We start from the raw sequence: 18,136 nt of genomic DNA on the forward strand, positions 1-18,136 counted from the left end.
ATGACTCTTCTGATTAATTCCATATTTCATGCCATGTTATCACAAATTCCATACCAGCTGTATGTAATGCTTGATTGCCGTGCCTGTTCATGTAATGCAGATATATTAGCATGTAAACCTTCCAGAGGGATATACCTATAAGGCTGGAATACATGGGGGATGGGGGGGGGACGCAGTGTGCAGTGTATTGTGCATTAATAATTGTGGATTAATGGGAACGTATTGGAAGTGGAGATTGGGGCATCCCTGGATAATAGCCATTTGGTGTTGGTAATGGTGTTGTCACTGTTATTTTCCATTTTGGACGTTTCATTGTGCCTGTGAATACACATTAATATGTAGAGAGCTTACGTAAATACTCATGTTTTCTTACAGTATGTCAGTTCCTAATTAGAATTTCCGTAATTTCACCATTTCTCTGATGCTAACATTATTTTTTCTAAGTGTGCCATTACTGTGAATATACCTTACAGTATTAGCTAGATATTGTGATTATATACAGTAGATAGTATTCATTCAAACTGATCATAATATTAATTTGTAGTCAATAACAATTTTCTAGATGAGATAACCTTCACAGAATTCACATTGTGCTACAGTACTTAGTTGGCCAGAGGGTTGAACTCTCTCACAGACCTTCTGAAGGCTGAGGAGAAAATTTGTCTCCACACAAGTTGTCTCCAAGTATGTGCCACAGAACTGCTCAATAATTATTATTTCCCATATATAAAGAATATGAAGAGCGACAATGGTGAGTCAGTATTAATAGACAACAAATAGATTTTAAATGTTGACATGCTTGTGCCAATTAACTCAACCTTAAGGTCAACCTTCACTGATACATGAGCTGTTTTGTTCAAATGCGTCAGTGAGAAATGACCCTGCACCACCTCTGCTTATAATTCTATTATTCAAATCTAAGAGACACTGGCCTGTGTGTGCATTGCATTGCATGTAGCTGCCAGCTATTTCATTTCCCTATGGTCTTGGGTGTGAAGGCAGCACTACTCCAGCAGTTAAAGGAGAAATGTACGTCTCAGATCTCAGCTTCTCGAGGTCACCGAGTACTCTTGGTATGAAAAAAAAATGAAAACAATCGTTTTTACCTAGCTCGAGTTGCTACAGCCAGGAGCTAATTCAGCCAGGCAGCTACAGCACACTCTGGGGGCAGGTCCATGAGCTCCCATTTAGATGCCTACGGGTTTTTTTTTTTAACCGACAGTACTCGGTGACCTCGAGAAACGGAGATCTATGTGAAAACTCGCCGGATTTCTCCTTTAATTTAGGTTATGATAGAGTGTGTGTGACTTAGGCCGCATAGTCTGGGATATTATAATACCGCTGGAGAGACTATGCCCAGACTCTTCATCCATGTCTGTCTACCATTTACCGCCACTAGTCTATGTTATAATTGTGTATTGACTCATATAGGTTAGTGGGGGGTTGTTTTTACCACCATTTAGGGAAACAATTGCTTTTGTGTGTACAGGAAAAGTTAGATTGATCAGCCAATATTTTCTGGGATTTAAGTGTGTATTGTCTGCGCTTACTATGTGAGGTTTGTGTGATTTCATGTGTAAACTCAACCTCCTTTATCACTTAGTTGATGTGTATTGGGTTGAATTGTTTCTTAACACAATACAGTAATTGATTTGAGGTCACAGCCACCATTCTGCACAAAGCAAAATTACCCCATAGATGTTGATCAAAGAGACTTCAGGTAAAAAGCTTGGGCCTGAAGTTTTGGATGGCAAAATGAAGGAAAAAGTCAGTTTATTACACAAACGTGATTGATGTGCATCAATAATTGAACATTCATTTAGATAATTCAGAAGCCCTCTGTGTACAGGTCTCATAGTAATTGTTTAAAAGGCTGCACTGTGGGACAGACCACCACCTGGAGGCAAGGAGGTAATTGTGTGCACCAGTTTAATCAGGACCGGTTTCTTTCTCGAAAAAGCAACATCACTGAAATGTTCAATAGAAACAGTGGAAAAGTTTTTCACCGAAAACTAATGCACTGTTTCTTATGGAACTTTTGCTTTTGCCCTTATTGTAAAACCATGTAATTCAACATATATTGAGATTTCACTCACATTCAGTGTTTATAATGTAATATCACAGTGAATTGTATGAGCTGAACCTATAGGGAACAGGAAAAGTCATTATTTGTGTAACAGTATTTCTAATTGCCTAGTGTCAAATCTGTGATGAAGCAACCACTACTTGAGTTTTTTTTTCCCCTTTTTGTCAAATGTCCCTACCACTGCTCATTCTCACAGTCAATCCAGGACTGACTTACGAGGTAGCTCTGTCTTCCTATAGCAAACATGCAAGATTGTTTTTGAAAAAATGTTTTGACCTGTTTGCCAAAAACATACCTTGTCTAAAACATATGACACATAGGCCTTCTTTGAAAAGATGCCTTTCTGTCAGTTTTCTAATGCCCTCTTTGAGAAGACGTTTTTAGATTCTGGCTGACCATATACGAAGGCACTATTGGACTGACGATGTCATTTTCTGAATCTATGTTGACAAGTTTTGATATCCTGAATGATCTCAAAGCAACTTTGGAAGTTTGCAGCCCTGTTCATTGATAGCATCTTATGCCATAATTTCAAGTGGAGAACTTAGGGCTGCAACAAGTAATTGATTAATCAATGATTTGTCAACTTTTAAATTATTTGCCAACCATTTTGGTAATTAGTTAATCGGTTTGTGTCATTTCTAAGGGGAAACACCTAGAACTTTTTGGATTGCAGCTTCTACAACTTATATGTTCAGCTTTACTTAATGTTCTATCACAGTCAATATCTTCTCACCATTTCTCTGACATTTCATCTGACATCTGACACAAAAAACAAATTGATTAATCAAGAAAATAATTGGCATTAATTCTTATTAATCAATAGTTGCAGAATTCCTGATGAGTGGGTCTTTTAGGTGTTGGTACAATAGAAATATTTTAGAATTTTAGAATATTTTAGAATATTTTAGAATTTTCGCACCACTCTAAAAAGGGTCTGCGGTAGCCTGCAGTAAGACAATGATGTGAAGAGGGTTTTAGAGCAGCTCTGCACTTCTCACATTTCAGAGGGAAAAGATTGAGCCAGGTTCCCTGCTGACGACCCTCTCTTTCTAACACCCCAACACAGACATACGCACACACACACGCACACACGCACACACACACACACACACACCCGACACACGCACACACACACACACATGCAACCACATAAACACACACACATACTGACAAAGTCTCTCTCAAACACACAACACACTCTCTCTTACACTCTCACACACATCCGTTCTCTCTCCTCTCCTCTGCTCTCCTCTCCTCTCTCCATCCTAAACTCCCCAACCTCTCCCTCAAAAACAGCAGAAATCACTCAGTGCCACACACCTGTGAAGTGGCTGCATGGCCACAATGTATGTGTGAATCTGGTCAGGATTCATTTTTCACAAATTATGGCTCCGTCAGATCGCGGGGCCCGCGAGTCCCCTGGAGGAGGTGAGTCAGCCCGCGCCGGGGGTTTTTAGGGGCCTGCCTGCCTGCCTGCCTGCCGCTGCCGTCCTGCATAATTCATGAGCAAGTCTGGAGCCGCAGCCCTTGAGGCTCAAGGCTGCAGGTGGAGCTCAGAGAAGCGTGGGATAGATCGCTGGGTTACTGTAAAAAACAGGCTACTCACAAAATGCAGGACCACTCTCCCGGAGTATGGAAATGATATTGGAGGATGCATAGGCATTCAACCATGTTCAGTGAGCTGATAATAGATTACTTTTGTAGTGTTTGACAGTAATGTGTGTGTGTTGTCCGGAGCATAGTTGATATTTGAAAACAAACTCTGACAAATCATGACCTTCTTCTTCTTGTTTATGATCAGTTGTATCAAATACACCAGAATAGAAAAACAAAACACTGTTTTATTTTGCTCTGTTTATACGTATTGCTGTGCACATATAGAATAAGACAGCAGAAAATGGGAAAATAACATTTAAACATACATCCTCACTCCAGATAAAAAACAAATCTTCACAGCATCATGGCAGCATACATTTAATCTAAATAATACTCTGCCTGTCTGAAAAATGGTCACCATCTGGATTTAACTAAGCAAATAGGTAAGAGCCTCTCTATGGGGGCAATGCTATGATCTAGGGTTGCTGCAGTTGGTCAGGTCTAGGTTCAGCAACGTTATGTGCCCAAAGAATGGGGTCAGCTGACTACCTGAATATACTGAATGACCAGGTTATTCCATCAATGGATTTTTTCTTCCCTAATTGCAAGGGCATATTCCAAGATGCCAGGATTCATCGGGCTCAAATTGTGAAAGATAGATTCAGGGAGCATGATACATCATCACCAGACACAGAGTCCAGACCTTAATCCCATTGAGAATCTTTGGGATGTGCTGGAGAAGACTTTGCGCAGTGGTCAGAATCTACCGTCATCAATGCAAGATCTTGGCGAAAAATGAATGCAACGCTGGACGGAAATGTTGTGACATTGCAGAAGCTTGTGGAAACGATACCACAGCGAATGCGTGCCATAATCAAAGCTAAAGGCTGTCCAACGAAATATTAGAGTGTGTGATCTTTTTTTGGCCAGGCAGTGTACAATCCTTAGCTAAGCTATCATAAGTTGTATTTATTAGTATTAACTTAACCCAACACATTGTCAGACATGAATGTTCACTATAACAGGAGACACATCGCTACGGTGAGTATGGTTGACAAGCTCCCTCCTCCAGTGTCTGTCACAGTCAAACAGACTGTCTATGCGTGAGTTTCATCAACAGGCTGCTCTGCAGTATTGAGTAGCCTAAATGATTACAAGGGATGCGGTTTCAGACAACCAAGACAAAGCATTGAAGCGATTACCTGTCAAGTATCGCGACCCATTGCAGATCGATACAACGGCCATTATCATTTGCCAGCTTTATTAATGAGTCAGCTCAAAGCTACTAGAGGGAATAATAGTCCTTTATTTAGACAACACCTCTGCTCAGATGGGGCAAAGTCTTATTGATCATTTGGGATAGGCCCGATGTTTAACAAATAAGTAAAACATTAAGCTGTACCACCATTGTGGTGGTAAACCTTCACCGGTCATGTATTACGTAAGGGATAATGTATAGAACCCCGGTCATTATTGGGAAGATAAGTCCCAACAGGGCGAACCGGACCCAGACGCGCAGCTTAGGGGTCTTGTTCCGCCCTGAAGGGACTTATTTTCCCAATAATGACGGGCGTTCTATACATTATCCCGCTTATTATACGGCTACTTGCCAAAACGAAAATCCACGTCCACGATATGTCTCTTTACACTTATTTGTTACCGTTTCGTCGTGGCTTTTGCTGAGAAACAAATAGTTTGCAACACATGCTGAACTTGAATCAAACATTCTTTAGAACACAGCTGATCAACCGTCTGCTTTCACTTTTGAATGAAGTTCCAATGCAAGAAGTGACCGGACTACTTGCGGAGTGATATAAAAAAAACTTAAATCAGCAGCACAAAACCCGTTGCCATTGACAGCGGTAATTATATGTTTGCAGCGGTAATTACATGAAAATATGTTACCGTAGAACGTTGGGAAATCCCATTCAAGTCAATGGAGCGTTCTACTAGCATTGTGAAGAGCATAATAAAGTATTACAGTGATGTACCGTATTTACAGTAATTTACAGTATTTGCACCATGATGAGGTATGCACATGGTTGAAGGCATGTCTACCTCAGAGAGTTTGGTATGTAATTGAGCTCAGATTGGTAATCTGTGGAATAGAGATAGTGGGCTAGTAGAATGTGGTATTGTGGGTTTAACTTTTGTGGGACTTTATTACTTTACCAAACAAAACCTGCTTTTATTTGGAAATGTTTTTAGCGGAGGACTGCTTGTGCTCTAGCCCATACAAGTGGCCTTTGAAAGTTGCTAGCAACTAGCAGTTCGGGCCTAAACTCTGTCAGTAACTTAGTAAGGCGTCCGTTCTCGATCTTCTCAGGTAGGCCAACAATTTTGATACTCTGACGCCTGGAGTGAGGTTTAAACTTTAAAGTCAATCACTTTAGAGCAGAGTGCTTCATTCTTCGTCCGGATTTTTATGCATGCTTGTTCAACACATGAGAGGCAGCATCTTCAAGTCATACGCCTCCCGAGTCGCTTGGGTGAATGCTAGAGTTGCCTCTAACATGTCGAATCAGTCAGTCGTCACTTTGCTCATACTCTGTAATGCCAAAAGAATATCTGTTAACTCTATATCAGTCTTGTTGCAGGACTATGTTGCTGCTGAGGCCTGCTCTTCTAGCTCTCAAGGCAGTTGAACTTCAACCTCGATTGGCCCTTTCTCCAACTGCTGGATAAAAAGAAGAGAAAGCCGATTCCTCTAGTGGATATCAAAGGAATGACCAAAAACTATGACCAAAGAGCATGGCTAGCAGCTCAGGAGAAACACATCTACAGTACTCCATCTGGTGCTCACTAGCGTGTTTTCGATGTTTTGGCAGCACAATCTTCAGTTTGCATTGCATGAATAACCAGAGCTAGATAATTAGTCTCAAAGGACAGTACAGGCATATTCTTGATTAGTTTGTCAAGTCTTATGTGAATGTGCAGAGGTCTCCATATGTGCTCAACTGCTAAGCAGATTGTGTGTGTATGCAGTATGTGTGTATATGTAATTTGTGAAAGGTTCAAAGCTACAGTACAACATGATTGAAAAGCAGGACATTTATATTTATGTCCTTCAAGGTTTTCAAGAAACCTTTGTACCACTTTTTTTATCTGTTTTCCTTGACTCTTTGAACACAGCATTTCCTATATGTACAAGGCCGGTTTAAGCCAATCTGTGGTCCTGGACAATGTCTTGGAAGGAGCCCTTAGTGTAGCCGACACACGGACACACGTTTGCACAGATTGATACTACACAGCAGCGCATTCCACGGAAGTTCCAGGCAACAGAACGATTCTTGTAATTACACTATTAAACTAGCTTATTATAATCTGCCCGCTTCAAGCCATGATGAAAAAAATCATATTGTTTATTAACATATAATCTAACCACAAAAACAATACTGATGTGCAAAAACGGGTCTCAACAATATATAACAAAAAATCAAATAAAACTCAACAGCCAGAGAATAGCACATTTCCACACAAACGCCAAAACTCAACAAGAAAGGCAGACAGACACACCACACGGAGACAGTACACCATTTTTAGAATGCAGAAAACATAATTAAAAAGAACTATTTTAAATGCTTTTCTATTGACGGAGGCTATACTCGTACATAAATAATATCTGACTCGCCAGTGATCAGAGGGCCCTTTTCCCGCTCTTCCTAAAGGCAAAGTCATCATTGAGGTTTTCAAAATCCAGCTGTCGCAGCAGGTCATGCTTAACTGACATCAAAGTCAAATTGCTCAGTCTGTCCTCAGCTACTGATGTCCTCAGTCTATGTTTTATAATCACCAACTTTGAAAATGATCTTTCGCCGATGGCACTACTTTATGGACAACGTAAAGTAGCCTATATATCCTCAGTGCTATGTCAACATTGGAAAAACACTTTGGAGGTGCCTCTACAACAATACAGTAAAAAAACTGTATTAGTTCATATCTGGAAAATCATATAGATCCTTGTTATAGTTCCTATGCAATTTGAGACAATTAACATCAGTCATGATGCCTATAATCCATAATACATTAATTTGGGTGCCTGCTCTGAAGCTCTGAAGCTCTGAAGCTCTCTCTTGTTTTTGAGTCTGCATTTTTCTTTTTTGCGCCCCACTTTCATGTTTCCTATGACTGGACATTTTCGCAGGTTACTTTGTCTGTGTTTGACAAATTTTAGTTGTTACGTTGTTATGACTCACTTGACTCAAGACAGCAACAATTCTCTGCCTATAATGTTAGCCCACTGGGTTAGTATGACTCATGTACATAAGCATATAGATAGAAACAATCAGAACTAGATGTACCACAGAAAGGTACAAAATATGACCGCCACCCAGTCCAGCACATTTTTTCCACAAAAATAAATCACGCTGAAAGGCCTATATCATTCTAACTGTCTCACTAAATTGCATTATCCACACTCAATTCTCACTGGTATCTGCTAGACAACAAGTACCAAAACATTATTAGTTCATAGATTTCACATGTAAAATTAATTTTATACAACCCCACCCCCATCTTGCCTGTTCATAATTCTGAGAAATTCTTGAATTGTGTGCATGTGTGCGTGTACACGTTTATGTTTATGTGTGTGGGTGTGTGTGTGTGTGTGTGTGCGTTCTTGTGTGTTTGCCTGCGTATGTGTGTTTGTGCATGTGCATGCATGCGTACATATGTCTACTGTGTGAGTATGTGTCATACGTATGATTACTGTGAATGTATGTGTGTGCGTGTGTATCTGTTTATGCACATGTGTGCACATGGAATGGGTTAACATGACCCCTGGAGGCAAACATACGGAAAAAATTGGTCATCCTAGGTCCTACGGTTCTCAAGATATTCACAGAAAACTGTGTCTGCCCTACCCTCCTTTCGGGGGGTCCAGTACAGCGGGGGGGCTACAGATCAAAACGAAAAACTATGGTTCCATGCTATCCATGTGGGGTTACATGCCCACCAAGTTTCGTGTACCCCGGTCTTTCAGTGTCCCGGGAATCCTTGTTGGTGTATGGTCACTAAATGTACACATAAATTATTTTATTGTAAGGCCCCCCATGAACGAAAGTTCACAAAACTTGGCATGCATTCGGAGGGTGTCATAATGATCCTACACTTTCAATTTCGTGCAGTTTTGACCATGTCAGCCAGAGATATTGTGATGAAAACACCTAATTTTTTGCTTTTTAATTTTTAACTAGGTGGCGCTATACATGAAATAAGTGGTAATGGGATGGGTTGACATGCCCCCTTAAGACCAACATACAAAAAAAAGGTGGACCTCCTAGGCCCTACGGTTCTCGAGATATTCACAGAAAACTGTCTCTGGCCACCTACAGGCCAGTTGGTGTATAGTAACATAAATTAATTTATTGTGTGGCCCCCCATGAACGGAATTCCATGAAACTTGGCGTGCATTCAGAGGGTGTCATAATGATCCTACACTTCCAATTTCGTGCAGTTTTGACTATGTTAGGTCACAGATACCTGCGATTACAACACCTCATTTTTACTTTTTTGTGTTTAACTAGGTGGCGCTATACATGAAATGAGTGGTTATGGAATGGGTTGACATGGCCCCTTGAGATCAACATACAAAAAAAAAATGGTCCTCCTAAACCTTACAGTTCTCGAGATATTCACAGAAAACTGTGTCTGCCCTACCCTCCTTTCGGGGGGTGCAGTCCAGCGGGGGGGGGGGGGGGGGGGGGCTACAGATCAAAACGAAAAATGATGGTTCCATGCTATCCATATGGGGTTACATGCCCACCAAGTTTCGTCTACCCCGGTCTTTCAGTGTCCCGGGAATCCTTGACGGAAATTTGGACATGCGAAAAAAAAAAAAAGGGTGTATGATGAGGGTATGATGCTGTATATGTATGGTCTATTAGTGAAACATTAATTATTTTTTGTAATGTTTTATAAATGCCCATAGAAAACCAAGGCGGCCTCCTAGTTTTTTTAAAATGCTGGCTTCCCTAGATTTTATCATACATTGTGTTGTATGGTTTGTATACATGCTTTATCCACTCTTTCAGGTGCCTATGGCGGTAATGACCAAAAAGCATAGCTCAAAGACCTGGCAGCCCTACCCTGCATGAGTAATATACTCCTGTCAGAGCAGTGGGACTTTTCTCAGGGTGCAGACATTGAACTCTATATTGCTTAGCCCGTCCTTGTTTCTAATGGCATTTTTCTGTTCCTTTTGCCCATTGGTGTAATAACTGTTCTTGTGGATTATGGTTGCAGTGACAGCTTTAAGATATTTAAAAAAATAAGAGAAGTTGCGTTCCGCAATCAACACAAAGGTGTTTTGATTGTGCAAGATGTCAGAAGAGAGATTGATGAGGGTAAATAGCGTGCTCTGTCACCTGCCCTGTTCCTTTGCCACGACTGGTGGGCAAGGTCGGTTTCCTCCGGGGACCTAAAGACTGCTTACGCTTACGGTCAAATTATCAGTGGGGTTGCTGATGTTGCTGTGGGACTGTCGGCCAGTTGAGAGTGCCGGGGGGGAGCCGGACATGTCAACACAAACATGTGCTTTATCCATCATTTCTGTGGTGTGCGTAAAACAGTAAATCCGCTTAGGGACGGGCCAGTGTGTGTTTCAGTTTTGCTATAGTATTCGGAAGAAAAATCTGGTCCTTGAAGCAATTTGTTTAATTGGACTTACGGTGCACATGCATATGTTCCTTCTCAGCGGAATGCCATAACAACAGTCAGATCTTGGCTAAGATTTGTCTTGAGGTTTTCTTGTATTATATTAATGTTTTCCTAAGGAAACAATGGTGCAGTGGAAGCAACAAAGGCTCAGAATAAGAAGGAAAACATATATAATATGTGATACAATATCCACAGTATAAATATGTGCAGCATATATAAATTACTCTTGTAATACAGATTTTAAAGTGTGCAAAGTCACAAATGTAGCTTGTCAGATATTTTTCTACGGTCCAGTGGTCCTACAATACAGTGTTTGAATCCTATTGCTTATGGACAAGGCTGGTTTGAAAGAATTACCATGGAAATTGCCAGACTAATGTTGAACAACCATGAAATGAGAGGGTGAGGCAAGGTTTCCTCTTTCGTATTAAATAGGTGTCATTGCTGCAGGCTAACTAAATGCTTCCAAGCACCACTACAAGTTCTAAATCAGCGATGCCTGCCAAGTTGCTGTGTATCATCAATGGCTTCAATGGTTGAGCTGCAGCATGGTCTTGTTTTTACCTCCTCCTTGCTTTGTTCGGGGCACCAGAGTGTATCTGCACATTTGACAAGGCTTCGCTATAATTCTGATCAACTCTGAGAAGAAATGATTGATGATCGACGCAGTAGATGCTGGCTGGTGTATGAGCAATCACAGCACAGGCCTATTTTTTCTTACCTTTCGGTACAGGAGGCTCGCTGTGCATTAAGAACCACTCTCCATCAAGAATGTAACTATGGAGCTAGCAAAGCTGGGGCTGAGGCTGTTGGCTTCGTGTCAGGGGAGGTGGTATTTCTGGTCGCGCTTTTGTGCCACTGTCACAGAGCCCTTGGAGCTCACGTGCGGGGAGGTCACATGTGAAGCGCCCGCATTCCCTCACACACATTATTATCTCGGCACAGCCCGGGGAGCACGGCCTCCTGCTGATACATGCAGATTAGCCAGGTATCTGGGATCGCGCCCCTCCACATGGAGATCTGTGACGTGAGAGCACCCGAATGTTCTTTTTCACACTCATCTCAGTGCGCGTGCGTGTTTTGTCTTGCCGTGAACATAATACTGTAGCAAGAATACATGTCTTGGACCAGATAAATAGCACACGTACCAGTTCAGTGGAGTTCACATTTCTTAGTGTTTGTAGATTTTACTCTATGATTAAGCTTATGTTGCAGACAGAGACATATGTGGTATTGCTCATAGGAACAAAAATGGGTCCATTATGTAACACCCAATACCTTTAGCTATCTAAATGTCACTCGCGGGTATTTTATAAGGAAATAAATCATACAGTCTGGAGCGACACATTGTGTGTGTAAAGGCGCACTGGGAAATTATATTAGACAGTAAGATCCCACATATGTTCCTCGTGCCCATCCTAGAAGATTTAAAAAAAGCAATCAACCCCCGTGAGTGGGTTGTATTTAATTTTTATGGCATGAATGTTTCCCCCATGGGTCGTTAATTGCTGTGCAGATTGTTGCACAGCTTCTCTGCAAGTGGATTGTGAGTGGTGTGGGGCCCTCCCAGCTGGTGGAAAAGAGCTGTTATTGCATTTAGGATGGGGTGGATGGGTTGAGGCGGGGGGGGGGGGTGTTTCTGCCAGTATTTCAAATAGATGAGGATCATTGGTTGCGTGGGAATATTATTTCTACATACTTTGTGAATCAGATGCATTTCATTAAGGTTAAAATGCTTTGACTTTCCCCCTTGCCTTGGGACAGGTTCTTCTTAACTCTGACAAAATATGACAGGAAATTGATTCAAATTATAATAGAATTGCCCCCGAAAAGGAGAGACACATATTCACTTTCCTGTGAATAGTAGCCATGGATCATAGCAATGATGATGATTAGAATTTATCTTTTAAAACTGTGTGACTAGAATAGCTAGATCTCCCCCAAAACAGCACAGAGGAAAGGGAATCCTTAGCTCCCATGCCTATTTCCAATTTATTCTTTCTAACTGACTGACAGATTGTCATTACCTTTGAATGGAAAGTCAACCTGGTCGATCGGCAAAGATAGTGAATAACAATGAGCGGAAATATACTCAAGCTGTGCTGTCTAATTAAAACTAGACCTGCAGCTAAATGAAATCTAGGATTGCTTTTTTTTTTATGTGTGTGAAAAAGGACCGGTTTCCGGAAGGCACTCAATTGCAGCCAGATTATTACCTCACATAAATGAAGAACTGCAGGAAATGCATAATGAGGCAGAATCATAATTAGATCGATAAAAAACAAATTGCAGTATTAACGGGTGAAGTGCACTTGCCTGGCCATCAAAATGAACAACTCACCTTCACGCTTCAACCCGCCACTCAGACACTGTATGTGCAGCTGCACTGTGCTAGTTGTGTGGGCTGTGACACATTTCAGCACGGGGCTCCAACACACAGCCTCAAGGCACAGAAGGCTGGCAATGTTAGCAAGGAGGCTAAAACCTATGGGTGCTTGCGTCAGTTGTTAGGCCTTCTTTTTAGGCGTCTGGGAAGGGGTGAGAGTGGGTGGTCGGCACAGCTCTGTATTTGTTGGGCTCTGTTACACAGACAGTCCTTCGTGATGGGTAAACAAACTCGGCAATGACACACTTGTTCGTTGCGGAAAGGTCTGAGACGAGTCTCCCCTCTGCCTGTGACCTAATAATCGAGTACGCTCAGTAGGACATGCCAGGCAGGAGGCGTGTGGTCTCAGTCTTGAGTGTCTCGTCACCGGAGCAAGCTGTCAGCAGTGGTGACGCACTTAGTCCGAGTCCCCAGTCAACAGATGCCAAGAGATAATAGGAATTCACAGAGCCCTGCAGGGGCCAGGGATACTGCTTTGGGCAGCCAGCATGCACTGACACAGTTCTGAATGAAATACTACAGAGTCAAATTAAAGAACTTTAAATGAGGGACCTGATTGGTTTCTTATTTTATTTACCTTAGCAGGTAGATACACCTTTCGTACATGAAATTACAACCAAAGAAATCAAGAGATATTCTTATGACATTCATTTGCTAATGATGAGATGTAGTTCCTCTTAATGCTTGATCAGTGTGAGTAGTGTTCCTAATTAGCTAACAAATGGGATTTCCAGTACAGTGAGGAAGAGTTAACGCTATGGATTTAACCGGCAGAAGGGTAATGAAACCAATGCATTAAGCATCTAAATATTAAGGAGCTGTGTTGGGAAATGGCTTAATTTTGCTCTGGGTTCCATCAGTCTAAATAAGACAGTGGGTGGAAAAAGCGCAGCCGTTAATAATAAAATAATAATAATAAAAAAACAGTCTCTCACTGGAAGCTCTGGTTGGTGTTACAATTTTATTTAGTGGCTTAGTGAACACAAAAGCACATCCTTGAATGTGGAATCTAAGTTGTGAGTGATATACCTCTCCCAATATTTTTCTTTTTCAGATAAACACGATTTCTTTCAGCACCACCAGTGCATTTATGAACGATTATAATTGTTATGGCACTGCCATATGTGTTCAATTGGATATCTATCCCCAAACAATCATATTGTTTGTCAGGGCTGTTGACCGTGTGATATCATTTAATCACCTATAAATATTTGTACATCACAACAATAGAAAGTACAGTAATGGTAGAATAAGTTAAAAGATAACAAATGTAAATATAAGACAGATAACAACCTTCAAACTGCAGTGATAAATCCTTGAACAAATCTCACAGTGAATGAAGCCTTGCTCTCTGCAGGAAGACTGCAGTCCTCTGCATTGAAAGTGCTCTCTTATATTTTGGCCATGGCAGTAAACATTGTTGGTCCATAAGCGCCCAAAGCATTTGAGATTCAATCCAAAATATTGCATTGTTGAGCTCGGGGGATTTCGACTGTTTATCTGACGGCAATGTCAAAATGGCCCAAAAGCCCTCCTACCCATAAACAATGCTCTCCTCTGCAACAATATTGAATGTGCTCTAAGGGAGCTATCTATCTGTCCAAAAACTGTGGAAAGTTCCTACTACAACAGCCAGTAACCTTTCAGCTGCCTTTCGGAATCGCTCAATACTCGTGATGACACCACATTATTTGAGCTTCTGATTTTCTATTCAGTGGCACACTGAAGGATATTCTATGACACATTTCTCTGACAGTGGTGTCCTCATTAAAGTAAACTAAAGGAACTTCTAGAAATGTAACCTTACATTAATATTAAAGTTGTTGAAGTATAATTTTATTGTATTGTACACCTGCAATATCTCATTGCAGCCTCAGTAAAACAGACACTACCGGCACATATGTTTTGGGACTGTCCAATGTCTCCACAGATACAAACTTTTAGCAATTTTAGATAGTCTTATTCCATTGCATAACTTTCCTAGAGTGTATGACTGCTAAGATCAACAAGGCAAAGGCAACCACTGTAAACCTCTGGATGAATATTGCCACTGCCAAGAGCTTCTTTGAAGATGATGTAGTCAATATGAGCTTGTTATCAGTTAAGTGTGTTGTTCTGTTTTCTATTTTTTCCACTCTCATCATACACTCTGTGTATGATGGGTTTTTATTGCATAATAATAATAAAAAAGCATAATCTCAAAAAGTTGTCAATATATTATATGTGAACAGAATGTAGAACGTTTAACATGGCTTGTCATGCAGGCATGTGGAAAAACCCTTTAGCATTCTGAGGAACAATGAAATGGTGGTTTGTGTCTGTGAAGCCAGTTTGTCCATTCCCTCCACACTGCCCCCAATCAATGGATCCCCGCGAGAAGAGAAAGCCATCGTTATGATAATGCACTCAAGTGTGCATGATTAGAAATGAAATGCTGATTAGGTCCTCTGCAGGCTGTTCTTGGAAGTTTCACTCGCCGGTGGGTATACTGTGAACTCACCATGACAAATTAGAGAGAGGGGGACAGATAGATAGAGAGAAAGAGAAAGGAAGGGGGAGATAGAGAGAGGGTAGTAAAGAAAGGGAGAGAGAGAACTTTTGTTGTCCTCAGTCAAGAGAGAGTCTCCATTTTTCATGTAAATAAATGCAGTTATGAGATAGAGAATAGCATAAAGAGGAAACGTAGCAGCAAAAGTGAAGGAAAGAATCTCATTACTACACCACTGCAAACACAAATGATTGTAATTCCCTGTCTCCAGAACAAAGACACAGAGAACATGAACACACACACACACAAACAAACACACGCACACACGTACGCACACACATATACACACACACACACACACACACACACACACAGAGAGGGTGCGATTGTTCACGCAGTAAAATGCAAAAGCTCAGTCAAGAGGTTAGGTCAGAGAACTTCACTCCCAAGTCACCCCGCTATGACCACTGACCAGGCCACTCTCTCTGAACCATTTGTTACATGCTGTGCCCCCCCCCCCCCCCTCTCTCCGAGCCCTTTCCCCCCTCCCAGCCTATTACTTTCAGGACTCTATTGGCACTTTGTTTTGTGATCCATGGTGTTGCCCCAGGCAGCCGTGGACCGAACCAGAGGGTATTATTTTGGACATTGATTGCGCTGCGCTTCGCCTTTGTGCAGGAGCTGGAGAGACAGGCCTTCATTAGCATGCAATTTGTTCCGTGGCATTTTGGCAGGAAGACAAAACAATTCTCTTGAAATGTTTCAGAGGGTATTAGAAATTTTTGCTGCATTTTTTCCCCGTTTTTTTTTTTTTTTTTTTCATATCAGATGCCTCGGCCATGGCCAATGCTTCTCCAGGCAATGACTAAAAAACTGAATATTCAGAGTGTGTATGAATTTGATGGCTTTGCTGAATACATTTCTGTTTGCTGTTATTGGTTCATTATATGCACTTTATGTTTCAAAATATATTCAGTAGTAACTGAGCATGTTTATTTTACTGAATAGTTATGTTGTGTAATATTTGTTGACAAAAATGGGAAATGTTTTTCTCATATTTTTCAGTGTTCTCAAAGCATACCCTCCTTTGAGACAAACCACTTTAGCACCACTGGGACACTCTGTCTGACTTTACCCTCAGTGATGCAACCATCACAAAAAGAAAAAAAAATACTCTATACACATACTGTATGGCCATACAATACATACTGTATGAGAGTATGCGTTACATACCTTGTGTTGCCCATATGGAGCCAAATAGGAAAAACACTGACCACTACTTCTCCACAAGCAAATACTTTCACTCCTCTTTAGGTACCTCTGCCACTCTTGGTCTTGCCCTTGTGCTGCTTTACATTTTGCAAATTTATCCAATTTGCCTACCTCTTCCAGGCCTGATGTGGAACTAATGTGGTACCCCCACTATACACTTAACTCCTCTCAATACAGTCACCCTTAATAAGGCTCAGAGGGCTGGCTATGTTTTTTTACGAAAGGCTGGAACCCACCTCAAATGCTCAGTGAGCGCCACGTGACTTAATCTGGTGTAGGAGACGAGAGAAGGGTCTGAGGAATGAGTCGAATGTGCTTCCTCTTGCGCTTCACACGGGATAGGAAAGGAACAAGCAATGAACTAATACACACACACACACACACACACACACACACACACACACACACACACACACACACACACAAACACACACACAAACAAACACATACACACACACACACACACACACACACAGGTAAAATTTTTATTTTGAAATGTCATCAACTGTTTCAATTCTTACCAGTTTCACTACTGGAAGTTGTTGCATGGCCTCTGCTGTCTTATTGGCAGTGCCATAAATTGTCCAGACACTCCTTGAATCGAAAATCTGCCCCCATGTGCCTCCTCAAAGGATTTCCGTAATACCAGGCATTCCTCATGCCCTGAATTATTACACCTGCACAATTTTAATCTTCTGCCCAGACATCCATAAAATGTGGGGGGAAATATAGTGGTGTGGGATTAGGTTGGGTTTAAAGAAAATCACCTTCCTTGTTAAATGGTCACATTCTGTTGGACCTGATCCTGCGAGAGAGGCTGTTGAGCTGTGATACATTTCAGGGTTGAAAATTAGGTCTTAGTGTTACATTTTTGCAGACATCATTGCTAAATAAAATAGCATTGCTATGGAAATACCTCATCTTGTGACAATTATTTCTCATTCGGCAATGGGAAATTAAAGGCAATGTTCTGTAAAGCTCAATGAAAGAAATGGTTGGATGTTCTCATTCTGTCCCTAATCTAAAATCTAATCTCTGTAACCTTATATTGCAGGAGGAGTGTGCATCGCCCAGTCGGTGAAGATTCCTCGGGAGCCCAAACCGGGAGAGTTCGATAAAATCATAAACAGACTCAGGGACAACCCAAATGCTCGGGTGGTCGTTTTATTTGCAAGTGAGGATGATATTAGGTAAGAGAAGTATTTTTGCTTTTGAATTAGACTGTGATAATAATCTTAACTCATTTTTATTGCGGACTGGAGTTTAAATCCCACTTTTTTTATGGAACTACGAAATTGTACCATAAAAAGATACAAGTTAGTTACAAGATGCAAGATTCAATAGTGTTTTCTGGAAGAATATCCACAGCATTAAAGCATCACCTCATTGTTTTAGCGTCTTGTTGTTTTTGTACTCAACATTTGCAAAGTTTCAGCTAAATGTATCTTATAATCTCAAAATTGGTAAATCAAACATCCAGTGATTTCAGTTTTGTTTTAAGGACCTCTGTGCTCCTGAAGCTCATTGTTGATGAGCTTGGATTGTTTATGGCCTGGCCAGCGCCACTCTGTTTGTTTCCATTTTACAGAGCCAGGATTATGTACAAACACCAGTGAATATCTGTGAGCAGCAATTAGTTGAATTTTCC

General features: G+C 41.1%; 1 protein-coding gene across 1 annotated transcript in view; it reads left to right on the top strand.

Moving 5' to 3' along the window:
- Positions 1-18,136, top strand: part of LOC143114099 (metabotropic glutamate receptor 4-like) — a 128,799-nt gene that overhangs the window by 74,394 nt on the left and 36,269 nt on the right. Inside the window, exon 3 of the mRNA XM_076275555.1 lies at positions 17,543-17,678. Within this exon, the coding sequence (XP_076131670.1) occupies positions 17,543-17,678 (136 nt within the window). The remainder of the gene's footprint in view (positions 1-17,542; positions 17,679-18,136) is intronic.

This window comes from Alosa pseudoharengus, unplaced genomic scaffold, assembly GCF_046254945.1.
Source record: "Alosa pseudoharengus isolate Yale_2024_CS ecotype anadromous, Long Island Sound unplaced genomic scaffold, YU_APseudo_1.1 YU_APseudo_1.1_scf_9, whole genome shotgun sequence".
NCBI lineage: Eukaryota > Metazoa > Chordata > Actinopteri > Clupeiformes > Clupeidae > Alosa > Alosa pseudoharengus.